General features: G+C 45.8%; 2 protein-coding genes across 2 annotated transcripts in view; one reads left to right on the forward strand and one right to left on the reverse strand.

Annotated features, from left to right (window-relative positions):
- The window catches only part of LOC115356457 (DNA-binding protein inhibitor ID-2-like), a 2,466-nt gene extending 1,872 nt beyond the window's left edge, over nucleotides 1-594 (forward strand). Inside the window, exon 3 of the mRNA XM_030047631.1 lies at nucleotides 438-594. The gene's annotated coding sequence lies outside the window, so the exon portion shown is untranslated. The remainder of the gene's footprint in view (nucleotides 1-437) is intronic.
- Nucleotides 595-1,502: 908 nt separating this feature from the next.
- The window catches only part of LOC115356567 (kinase D-interacting substrate of 220 kDa B-like), a 47,078-nt gene continuing 36,080 nt past the window's right edge, over nucleotides 1,503-12,500 (reverse strand). Inside the window, exons 17-20 of the mRNA XM_030047782.1 lie at nucleotides 10,678-10,815; nucleotides 9,412-9,510; nucleotides 6,085-6,315; nucleotides 1,503-6,001 (exon numbers count right to left, since the gene is read on the reverse strand). Coding sequence (XP_029903642.1) covers nucleotides 4,805-6,001; nucleotides 6,085-6,315; nucleotides 9,412-9,510; nucleotides 10,678-10,815 — 1,665 coding nt within the window. The 3' untranslated portion in view covers nucleotides 1,503-4,804. The remainder of the gene's footprint in view (nucleotides 6,002-6,084; nucleotides 6,316-9,411; nucleotides 9,511-10,677; nucleotides 10,816-12,500) is intronic.

Below are 12,500 nucleotides of genomic sequence, written 5' to 3' on the forward strand. Positions count from 1 at the left end.
AGCAAAACTAAAAAAAGTCCCGATGCGATAATCCGGAGAGCACGAGAACGCAGATAAATGTGACACAGAGCCGCTCTGTGGAAACTGGGAAGCGATAGCCTAACTTTTTTTTTTTTTTTTTTTTGCAGCATTTGCTTTTTTAGATGTGCCATATATATACATATATGTGTGTGTGCAGTGTGTGTGGTCTTCCTGACTCTCCACAGGTTGAAGTTCAGAGCTGAAACCTGAAAGTTTTTATTCGTGAATTTGATTTTATAATCTCAGAATTTTTTCCTCGTCAATCTTAGTTGTTGTTGTTTTTTTAAATAAATGTTCAACTTTAATCTCAGAGATTATCAGAGTTGTTTCTTGTAAAATGCCTGTTTTGTCGCTTCCTGCTGTAAATGAACTTGATTCTGTTGGAATTTGTCTAAAAGAGACTTTTCGTCCCGCAGGGCTCTGAGGCAGGACGCGGCGCCGCCCGGTCAGCTGACGCCCGGCCGGCCAATCAGCTGCTTCATGCCAGAGCCTCTGACGCCTGAAATGAAAAAAACATTAAACAAATTTTGTCAGTTTTCTGCTCCGGCCTGCAGACGAGCTCGTTCTGACAGCGAGGCCGCAGCAGCAACTTCTGAAATTTTTACTTTTAAAAAAAGTAAAACGAGCCTACATGTTTTTTTTTTTTTTTTTTTTTTAATAGGCCTACATAAAAAATGTATTCTAATTTAATGTAAATTATAAAAGGTAAAACTTTTTTTAAGACCTTTTTTCAAAACAAATGTAAGAAAAATGCTAAATAACAAAATCAAATAAAATACTTTTTCTTGTATTTGTTTTGTAAAAAGATGCATTTTAATTATTATTTGATGTTTTTGTTTATTTTAAAAATGATGTTTTGGGCTCCAGCGGGTTCAGACGGGCTCGTCGTCATGGCAACGGACAGTTTGAGTTTTGGGCGGGAACTTCCTGCTCGACTCCCAGCATCCCTCTGGACCCGGACTCTTATTCTGAAACCAGAGTGCTTTCCCCAAAAGACGGGACTTTTACTGTGACAGAGGGAGGTGAAAACTGAAACTGACTTCCTGTACAGAGATTATAATCTTGTATAATCCTGCATTTTATTCCTCAATTGTAAATTTCACTTTTATACAAAACCAATAAAGTTCTGTCTGTGATGATCAGAGCCCACAGCTTTACTGTTGTTTAAAATTTATTTTGAAATGTTTCTTGGTCCTGCGGCTGCAGAGCAGGGACCCTGAACGCCCCGTGGTGCTGTCAGGGACCTGGGAGACCGTAGGAAACTCCTGACTCTGTTCCTCGGTTTGGACCAATCAGAGGCTCTCTGGTGAGAACCACAGAACCCTGCAGGAACCCAGAGACGGACACACGGCGCCCCCTGGTGGTGGACTGACTCTCCTCACTGAGTTTGTTTGTTTTGCTGTTTGTTTACAACAAAGGAGAAAAATGTTCATGAATTTAAAGTTTAATAAATAAAAAGAAAAACACAGGAGAGCGGCTTCAACACTGAACAGGAACGAGTTTATTTCATTTCCAGTTTGAAACATCGAGTTCAGATTCACAGGAAGTTAGAAGGCATGCACACACACACGGATCATGCAGGACAACACACACACACACACACACACACACACACACACACACACACAGGGAGCCTTTTTCACAATGAAACCTCTGATGTTTTTTTTTTTTTTAATCATTTTTTGTTGAATGAAAACATAAAAAAGGAAATTTTCCCCTCTGCCTCCAGATCGATCGATCGATTATCGGCTAATCATTTTCAGAACTGATCAATACTCGGTGCGGTCGTGTTGTTTCCCACGCCGGCCGACATGAAAAACACTCAGTCAAATTATTAATTTTTTACTGAAACTCTGCCTTCAGGATCACAGACTGACTTTAAAACACATCCTGTTATTTCACTTTATGATTTTTATTTCTCTTTCTCATTTTGATTCAGTCAGAAGAAATATGTTTTCAAATTTCAGGTTGTTCTTTGCTCAGTTTCTTTCTTTTTTTTTTATTATTTTTAAAATTTTCCAGAAGTTTCCCTGCTTTTTTCCTTTTCCTTTACATTTGCAACAGAAGGTGCATTTCAATTATTTCCCTTCAAACACTCTGATGTTAATTAAACATACTTTCTAACAACATAAATATGATTTATCTGTGTCCTGCAGCACTACAATAATAACAATAACAATAATCGATATCGGCTCTGAAAAATCAATACTGATCGATGTGTCTGTCTGACCGCCGGAGCCGATCGATCAGATCAATCAGATCGATCAGAGGAGAGAAACGACGTCCTGCCGCCTTCATTCCCTTTTCTACACATCAATATCGATCAATGAAAATATTAAAACACGTAAAGGAGGAGAGGAGCTGCTGTGACGGAGGTGAAGATGATGAAGGCTCCTCTTCATCGCCGCTTTTCAGCTGGAAATCTGAGATTAGATTAGAGATGAGCGGAGCGACGAGCGAAACCTCGCCGCCCGGATTACAGATAATCTCCAACAATAAAATAAAATAAGTAAATAATAAGTAAATTTAAAAAAAAGAAAGAAATCCCTCTTTGTTTAGTGTCTTCAGGTTCAAGACCGACTTCAGCCTTTGAAACAGTAAAATAAAATAAAATAAAATAAAATAAAATAAAACCACAGACAGGTTTTATTTCACCCTCATAAAATTCCCTTTATTATTATTATTATTATTATTATTATTATTTTTTGTAGATTGAACTTTCTGATAATTTAGTTTTCCAGTATTTTGGGTGATTTTGCATTAATTGTCTTTGTAGCTGCATGTTAAACACAATAACAGCAGAGTTCTAGTGTTTCTACTGTTTAAAGTCTTCTACTCAAACTATTTATTCTTTAGGACTTTCAGTTTGTTTTCCTCGTTTCCTCGCAGGTTTTCACGTTTTTGCTCGTCACGTTTTCTCTGCGTCTGAACGGGTTTGGGTTTCAAAGGGTTAAAAAAAAATGACGACGACACATGGGGGTGGGGCGTAATAATCCGAGAAAAAAATCTGAATTTACGAGGATAAAGCTATACGTTTATGAGAAAAATAAAAACAGTAAATTTCTGACTTTAAAATCCCAGAACTTTCCAGTTTTTGTCTCATAAATTTGAGTTTTTTTTTCATAAATTAACTTTAATCTCAAAAGTTTTTTTCTTACAAACTGTGACTTTATAATCTCAGAGTTTTTTCCATCAAATTTCTGAATTCATTTTTTTTCTCAGAATATTTCGGATGGTCCCTACGGTGGGCCTGACTGGCCTCAGCGGGGGCGGACGTGCGACTCGACCACGAAAACCACGACACCGAAACACGGAAACACGGACGGGACACGTTTTGTTCGTGTGGCTCACTCGCTCCCATCAAACATTTAATTTACGAAACGACGTCCCAAACTCTCCGCCACCAGCTGAAGCCACGATAACACCGACTCGTTTCTACAGCGGGACGTCCCGGACAGGGGCGACACTAACACCGACTCGTTTCTACGGCGGGACGTCCCGGATGGGTCTCACACTAACACCGACTCGTTTCTACGGCGGGACGTCCCGGACGGGGGCGACACTAACACCAACTCGTTTCTACGGCGGGACGTCCCGGACGGGGGCGACACTAACACCGACTCGTTTCTACGGCGGGACGTCCCGGACGGGGGCGACACTAACACCGACTCGTTTCTACGGCGGGACGTCCCGGACGGGGGCGACTACAGCGAAGCAAACAGCTCCGACTCTCCAGGAAACACGGAGCGCAGACTGCAGCTGCTCTGTCCAATCTGTAAATATTAAAGTGTGACGAGGGTAATTTTTTTTTTTCGTGAGGAGGGGGGGTCGGCCCTGTGGGTCGGGACAGGCGGGGCGCAGGGTTTTAACAGGAAGGCATCACTTTAATGAAATACTTTCCAGGTATTTTTTTTTTTTTTTTTAGCCAATTTCCTTTTTTTTTACTTACATTATTTGCCAGTAATTTGTAACTTGCTCTTTATTTTTATCTTTATTTTGTAATTTTTTGGGGGGAATTTTATTTAGTGATGAACTTAATTTTATTTGAAATGTATGGAGTAATTTTGTGGATTATTTATGTAATTTTTTCCCCATAATTTAAGTTTAAATAAGTAAATAAGTGAATATAATTTTTTTAATTTATAATTTTGGGGGCAATTTCGTGGAGATTTTATGATCATAGCATTATTGTTTTTTTTTTTTTTTTGTCTTTTCTAATTTTCCAATAATCTTTCAAATTGCATTGTACTTGGTTAAAAATAACAATAATATTATTTATTTATTTATTTATTTATTTTTGCTCATCGTGTTCTCCTCATGTTTCTGAGGGCGATCAGCTGAATTAGCTCGAGTTAAAAAACACAAATAAAAAAGCTGCTGTTGTGTTTCCTGGAGGCGAGGAGCTGCATCACGACGACACAGCGACACAAACACAGCGAGCGTCTGCAGCGAGCGGAGCATGCACTAAAACTACGACGCACTAAAACTACGACGCACTAAAACTACGACGCACTAAAACTATCAGGCACTAACACACACGGCGGGGCGGAGCGTCTGCACGGCGGCGGCTGACACGTCACACGTTCTCAATTTAAACGTTTAAATAACTTCATTTCTAATTTTTAAGGATTTTCCTGCTCTTGTTTCTTTCTTTCTACTTTTTCTTCCGTTGATGTGGAGGACTTTTATTTTTTAGGAGCTTTACAGGAACAGTGTGTGCGGCTGTCGGCGTGCAGAGGCTCCGGGCGGAGGCGGGGCTCTCTCTCTCTCTCTCTCTCTCCGTTCACAGGATGCTCTCTCGCTCCTCTCCGAAGGTGACGGTGTCGGAGGAGACGGTGCAGATCTCCGGCGGGTCTCCGGGGTTCAGGCCCCTCTTCAGGTGCACCACGCGCACGTTCTCGTTGTGCGGGCCCGGCTTGGAGGCGGAGCAGGTGGTGGTGGTGGCGGCGGTCGGCCCGGAGCCCGGCGGGATGATGACGTCGGCGGTGGAGGGGGCGGGGCCGGAGGAGGAGGAGGAGCCGTCGGCGGGGGGGCGGGGCCGGTTGGCCTGCTGGGCGTTGGTGTTGTTGTTGAGCGTGACGTTGCTCGGCGTGCGGTTCAGGTTGAAGCTCTTGGACGAGGGCCAGCTCTCCTCGGGGCTGCTGGCCAGGAGGCTGCACTGGTCCTCGGAGCAGATGGACATGCGGGCGACCGCCGGGTCCTGGAGGCCGCTGAGGCTGCTGGGTAGCCCGCGCTTCCTGGCCAGGCTCTCCTCGTCCAGCTCGATCAGGTTGGCGCGCTCGAGCTGCGACAGGTCGGCCTCCTCGTCCTGCAGCGAGTGGTTGGGCGAGCTCTCGTTGGAGCGCACGCCCGAGTCCGACGAGTCCTTCTTGTCCAGCATGGCGTCCGACAGGTAGTCCTTCCCCTTCAGGGCCAGGGCGCCGCCGCCGGGCGCCTTGGCGTCGGCCGCCTTCTTCCCGTCCTTCAGCAGGGGGGCGTTGTCGGACTCCTCGGACTCCTCGTCGTCGCTGGTCAGCTTCTGGTAGCGCAGGCCGCCGCCGGCCTTCAGCTTCAGGTCGGCGGCGCCCTGGAAGAGCCCGCCCCTCTCCGCCGAGGTCTTGCGGGTCAGCAGGGACTTGGAGGAGCCGTGGTCGGTCTTCTCGTCCTCCTCCGTGATCGGGTCCAGGGCTTCGGCGGCGGCGAAGTCGGCGGCGTCGGACGGGGGCTTGCCGGCGCTCCTCTTGGCGAAAGGCTTGCGGCCGTCCGCCTCGCCGCCGTCCTTGCTCTTGTCGTCGGACGGCGGCGTCATGAACTGGCCGGGCTGCGGCTGCACGGGCTTCTCGCCGCCGCCGCCCGCCATCTCCAGCTGGGCCATCTGGGAGATGTACTCCTGGTAGGCGTTGCGGTACTCGGCCTGCTGCTTGTCGGTCAGCTTGCAGATGTCGTTGGAGGACTCCTGGGAGTTCAGGCTGGTCATGCTGGCCGTGCGGTGAGCGCCACCCTGAGGAGGGAACGGGACACGGCGGGTTAGAGGTTCAGTTCCCGTGTTTCCCTGCCCGGTTCAGGTTTGTGTTTTTTTCTCACCATCCACGGCAGGCCGCTGTGCCTCGGCGCCTCGTCCAGCCCCGCGTTGCTCAGCTCCTCGAAGCTCAGGTTGAAGCTGTACATCGGCGAGGCGTCCGGGTTGGCGGCGCCGGCGTGGGGCGGGGCCGCGCCGCGCCGGCCCGCCTCGCTGTGGCCCGCCACCACGCTGCCTTGCTCACTGGCGGCTTCCTCGTGCAGCAGCTGGCTCTCCATGTGACGCATGTCCAGAATCTGCAGCCAGGAGAGAGAGAGAGAGAGAGAGAGAGAGAGGTCAGAGGTCAGAGGTCAACAATAAAACTCTCCTTTTATATTTTTTATCTGTTTGTCTGTTCACCTCCAGCTGATGGAGAACAGAATGTTTCTCTGTGCTGCATTTATTAGATTAGATTATATTTTATTAGTTTATGTTTGATTAGATTATTCAGATTTTGCATTCACTTTTCCTGTTTGAGTACATCTGACGATGTTACAGACACCAGGGGTTTTCAAAGTGTGGTCCAGGGACCCCCGGGGGTCCTTCAGGGCCTTGCAGGGGGACTGATCTAAACTCATGTCTGAGGAATCATGGAATCCAACCGGCTGCCGTGCCGGCAGCCGGTTGGAAGTCAACCCGACTTTATCTTTTACCGCTGAATTCATATTTTACACTGTACATTTCTCTTGACTTTGTTCTATGTATTGCTGCTTGTTTGGGCTTTACTTTAATTTACTTACTTCCCTCTTTGTTTTTATTTTCATTCACATCTGTTTTACTGTGTTGCTGCACTTTGTGCTCATCATCACCGCTCCATCCTGCTGGGAGCTCATTTATTCAGGCTAACTAGGGCTGCAAAATTCCGGGAATTTTCAAAGGTGGAAACTTTCCATGGGAATTAATGGGAATATATGGGAATTAACAGGAATAATCTGGAAATTTGCTAAATTGCAGGTTAGCCTTTAAGCGGGAACTTAATGTAGTTGAAGGAAATCCATCTTGCAGTATAATCTTGATTAAAACAAGCAGATTTAATGCAAATTCAGTTGAATTTCTGCGCTGCAGTGCGTTCCTCAGACCCACACAGATCATCTGTCCAGCAGGACGAGGCCACAGGACTCGGCCTCCACCTGAGCCCACAGACGAGCTCCATTCAGCAGGACTGGGCTGAATATATGTGACCTGTGGTGTTAAACTGGAAAAACACATCAAACTGTGTTTAGCAGCTGTTTAAGAGGCTCAGAGGCTCAGCTGTGATGCTGCTTCAGTTTTCATACAGTTATGGATGAAAACTGTATTTGTATAGTTTGATTCAGCTGCTGACTGAAGACAGTTCATGTGTTCACAACTCAGCACCTTAACTGTTTATTTATTATTTATATGATTTATATCTTAGTTAATATTACACTCATTCTGTTTTTAAATATTGCAACCATCTTATATATTTCATATTTACCATTTGCATTTGTTCTATTTAATTTTATTTTATGTTTCCACTGCTGCTGTAACATAAGAATTTCCCAGTTTGAGATCAATAAAGTACATCTATCTATCTATCTATCTATCTATCTGTCTGTCTATCTGTCTATCTATCTATCTGTCTATCTGTCTGTCTGTCTATCTGTCTATCTATCTGTCTATCTATCTATCTGTCTATCTATCTATCTATCTATTCATTGAGCCTAGTTCTATTCATTTATCCAGCATCAATCTTGAAGGACTGAGAAAAAAAAATCGACTCAAAATAAGTCAAAGTCAAACGTGTCATTAGTTTGTTTGCGTGTCTGCTGATGACAAAACAACATTTCCAAAGTTCCCCAGCTGGACGTCCCGTGGGAAGTTTCCAGAATGCTTCAGGAAATTTACCAGGAATGTTCCGGCCCTTTGCAGCCTGACGCTGACATCGTTTGTGTGGCTGCTTTCCCCGTGAGTCTCTGAACTTTCCATCTTTTTTTTTTATACTTTTTTGAAAAGGACAGGGATAAATAAACAGAAGTATGATCTGTAAACGATATGAGTGAATAAAAGCTAAACTGATTGATTGTCAGTTGAATAACATGGTTCATGTTCAAAGGGGCAGGAAGAGGCTTCCCTTCACACTGACTCTGTGACTCAAACAGCAAATCACTGTTTTCTACTCAAATCCAATCAGCCTGAAAAAAGGTTAAAAGAAAAAGAAGAAAGAAAAAAAAGAAACTTGAGGAAAATAAATAAAAAAAAAAAAAAAAAAAAAAGATAATATGTGACTGATAGAAACAAACAAATCAGAAAAAGCAGACTTGGAGTCGTGCTGACTGAGGACGGGCACAGCAACAATAAAACGAAACAACACAAAATTCAAAATTCACTCGTTTGATGTGGAAATGAAAAACCTTTTATCCCTGTAAAGCCTGAACCATCAAATAATTGACAGAAAATTCCAGTTCTCTTAAACTGGAGCTATTATTGCCCCCCCCCCCAAAAAAAAACATCAATTCCCAACTACAAGTTTCAATTTGTGTCATATTGGGCATGTCAGGTAATTGTGCTTGATTTTTTTTTTTTTTTAACAAACAAAAACAATTCCAATGAACACTTTTCCTTCCAAACATAGAAAATAACACTTTTTATAATAACATATGAATATGTTATAATAAATATATAATATAACATAATAAATAACACGGTGAGGCCCTGAACTCACCATGGCCATGGCCCTGAACTAACCGTGGCCCTGAACTCACCGCGGCCCTGAACTCACCGCGGCCCTGAACTCACCATGGCCCCTGAACTCACCGTGGCCCTGAACTCACCGCGGCCCTGAACTCACCGTGGCCATGGCCCTGAACTCACTGCGGCCCTGAACTCACCATGGCCCTGAACTCACCGCGGCCCTGAACTCACCATGGCCCCTGAACTCACCGTGGCCCTGAACTCACCGCGGCCCTGAACTCACCGTGGCCATGGCCCTGAACTCACTGCGGCCCTGAACTCACCATGGCCCTGAACTCACCGCGGCCCTGAACTCACCATGGCCCCTGAACTCACCGCGGCCCTGAACTCACCATGGCCCCTGAACTCACCATGGCCCTGAACTCACCGCGGCCCTGAACTCACCATGGCCCCTGAACTCACCATGGCCCCTGAACTCACCATGGCCCCTGAACTCACCGTGGCCCTGAACTCACCGCGGCCCTGAACTCACCGTGGCCATGGCCCTGAACTCACTGCGGCCCTGAACTCACCATGGCCCTGAACTCACCGCGGCCCTGAACTCACCGTGGCCCCTGAACTCACCGTGGCCATGGCCCCTGAACTCACCGCGGCCCTGAACTCACCATGGCCCCTGAACTCACCGTGGCCCCTGAACTCACCGTGGCCCTGAACAGCTGCCAGTCTCCAAAGTTCATGCTCATCTCCTTCTTGAGCTCGTCGATGTTGCACTGCGTCAGGACACGGCCGTTCACGTTGGCCTGCAGGGACACCAGGATGATCAGAGTCAGAGCTCACCTGTGTGTGTGTGTGTGTGTGTGTGTGTGTGTGTGTGTGATATCGCTGATTCTTGGGAATTTGGATAAATCATGTCCCACTAAGAAAAATGCTGTTTCTGTTAGAAATTTACAACATTTTAATGAATAAAAAGAATCAAGGGCATAATCAGGGGGTCCTTTGCACATTTGTAAGGTTCTTTTATAGATTTATTTTTAATTTGTATTAATTTAATGATTATATGTTGGCCCATGGCCTACAAAACCAGTTGTCCTCGGATAGGAGATAATCATTTCAACTTGATTAAAACAACAAAAAGTAAAAATTTCATTGAATAATATCTTTACCACATGAAAGAGTACATCATAATATGTATTAAAAACTACAAACGATGAGTTCTGAACAATATTTACTATTATTTTGTGGTTGCTCAAAATGTGTCCCACATATTCGTCACCACCGTCAGATATTTATTTAAAAAATAATAATAAAAAAACTACAAGGTCAATTGCATTCCTGAGGAGCCCTTTTCAAACCTTCAGCTCTACTGCATGCTTCAAGGCCGCTCAGGCTCCTGGAAGTTTGCTATTTTCTCTTAAATCTCTTCATATTTTTGGACACTGCTACTGTCACAACCATAACATGTCAACACCGTCACTTCTGTATAAAAAATATTAGATTAGATTATGGAATAAATGTATACTTTTTAAGAAGAGGTCTGATGCAGGTAGCAACAGGGGGGAAACAAGCTGGCTAATGTGAACAACTCATGCTGATCATGTGAAAGAGCAGGTTTTTGTCACCACCGTCAGACGTCACCACCGTCAGGTTTTCTGTGTGACGGTGATGACTGAAGTCTGAAAAATGCTTATAACAGAGCTCAGGATTGTTATTTTTTGTACCAAATAGTTAAATAAAGTTGTTAAGCAAGAAGCCATTGACTTGAGTGGTATAAATTTTGGAAATGTATGTTTTAATGAGATCACTGTCACCACCGTCAGATTAGTGTCACCACCGTCAGAGGCAGTTATATATTTTTTTTAACTTTTTTACTTACTTTTTTTAAAACCTGTTTTATCTAAATTCCCAAGAATCAGTGAGAGCTCACCTGTGTGTGTGTGTGTGTGTGTGTGTGTGTGTGTGTGTCTGACCTTCTTGATGGTGGCTGTGTATTGGGCCACCATGCTCTGGTCGATGCCTTCGATCTGCCGCACGCGCTCACACACGCCGTCGGTCGTCATGGAGCTGAGCAGGATGGGCGGAGCTCCGGACACCACGGAGGCGGAGCCCTGAGCCCAAACACACACACACACACACACACACACACACAGCACACAGAGGTTAGAGCCTCACACACACACACACACACACGCTGCTCGGTGGTTGTAAAGGAGAGAAATCAAAACAAACACGGGGCCGATTCTACGAGGTCCTTCAAGTTGTTGTTTTGCTTTTCAACCAACAGCAACAAAACAACAAAACAACAAAACAAAACAAAACAAAAAACTACGATCAGATACGATTATAAAAAATCTATTTTCAAGTCAACTACAAGAAAAATATTTTTTGCACATGAAGGGAAGCGAGGTCACAATGCAGGTGAATGAGCTGCAGTGTGAGCGGTCGAAATGCTAATAAACAGCCTGTTGTTGTTGTTGTTGTTGTTGTTGTTGTTGATGTTGTTGTTGTTGCTGATGAACAGATTGTCCCTGTGATGTCAGATAAACCTCACAAAGGGCTGGAGAGCTGAGTGACTTCATGCTGAGGAGCATGGATCGAGGAGCGGTGGTCACACCTGAGTCACTTTGTTTGTTTGTTTGTTTGTTTTTGACGTGACAGCAGCTGGATGGACCAGGAGACTATTGATGCTGTGATGAAGATTTGCTCTGCAGCGAGGACGGAGGGTCTAAAGGGAACTTCAACCCAAACTGACTCTCAGCGTGTCGCCGTGCAAAACACAAGAAAAAAATAATTTATTGCTAGGGCTGTACCAGTACATGTATTCGTATTGAGTTCAGTACAGGACGTTGGGTTCGGTACAGGGCGTTGGGTTCAATATAGGGCGTTGGGTTCAATATAGGGCGTTGGGTTCGGTACAGGGCGTTGGGTTCGGTACAGGGCGTTGGGTTAGGTACAGGACGTTGGGTTCAATACAGGGCGTTGGGTTCGGTACAGGGCGTTGGGTTCAATACAGGGCGTTGGGTTCGGTATAGGACGTTGGGTTCGGTACAGGACGTTGGGTTCAATACAGGGCGTTGGGTTGGGTACAGGGCGTTGGGTTCAATACAGGGCGTTGGGTTCGGTACAGGGCGTTGGGTTCGGTACAGGGCGTTGGGTTCGATACATGGGTTCGGTACAGGGCGCTGGGTTCGGTACAGGGCGTTGGGTTCGGTACAGGGCGTTGGGTTCGATACATGGGTTCGGTACAGGACGTTGGGTTCGGTACAGGACGTTGGGTTCGATACATGGGTTCGGTACAGGACGTTGGGTTCGGTACAGGGCGTTGGGTTCGATACATGGGTTCGGTACAGGACGTTGGGTTCGGTACAGGGCGTTGGGTTCAATACATGGGTTCAAAACAGGGCGTTGGGTTCGGTACAGGACGTTGGGTTCAATACAGGGCGTTGGGTTCGGTATAGGACGTTGGGTTCGGTACAGGACGTTGGGTTCAATACAGGGCGTTGGGTTGGGTACAGGGCGTTGGGTTCAATACAGGGCGTTGGGTTCGGTACAGGGCGTTGGGTTCGGTACAGGGCGTTGGGTTCGATACATGGGTTCGGTACAGGGCGCTGGGTTCGGTACAGGGCGTTGGGTTCGGTACAGGGCGTTGGGTTCGATACATGGGTTCGGTACAGGACGTTGGGTTCGGTACAGGACGTTGGGTTCGATACATGGGTTCGGTACAGGACGTTGGGTTCGGTACAGGGTGTTGGGTTCGATACATGGGTTCGGTACAGGACGTTGGGTTCGGTAC

Source organism: Myripristis murdjan, chromosome 24 (assembly GCF_902150065.1).
Source record: "Myripristis murdjan chromosome 24, fMyrMur1.1, whole genome shotgun sequence".
In the NCBI taxonomy this organism is placed as follows: domain Eukaryota; kingdom Metazoa; phylum Chordata; class Actinopteri; order Holocentriformes; family Holocentridae; genus Myripristis; species Myripristis murdjan.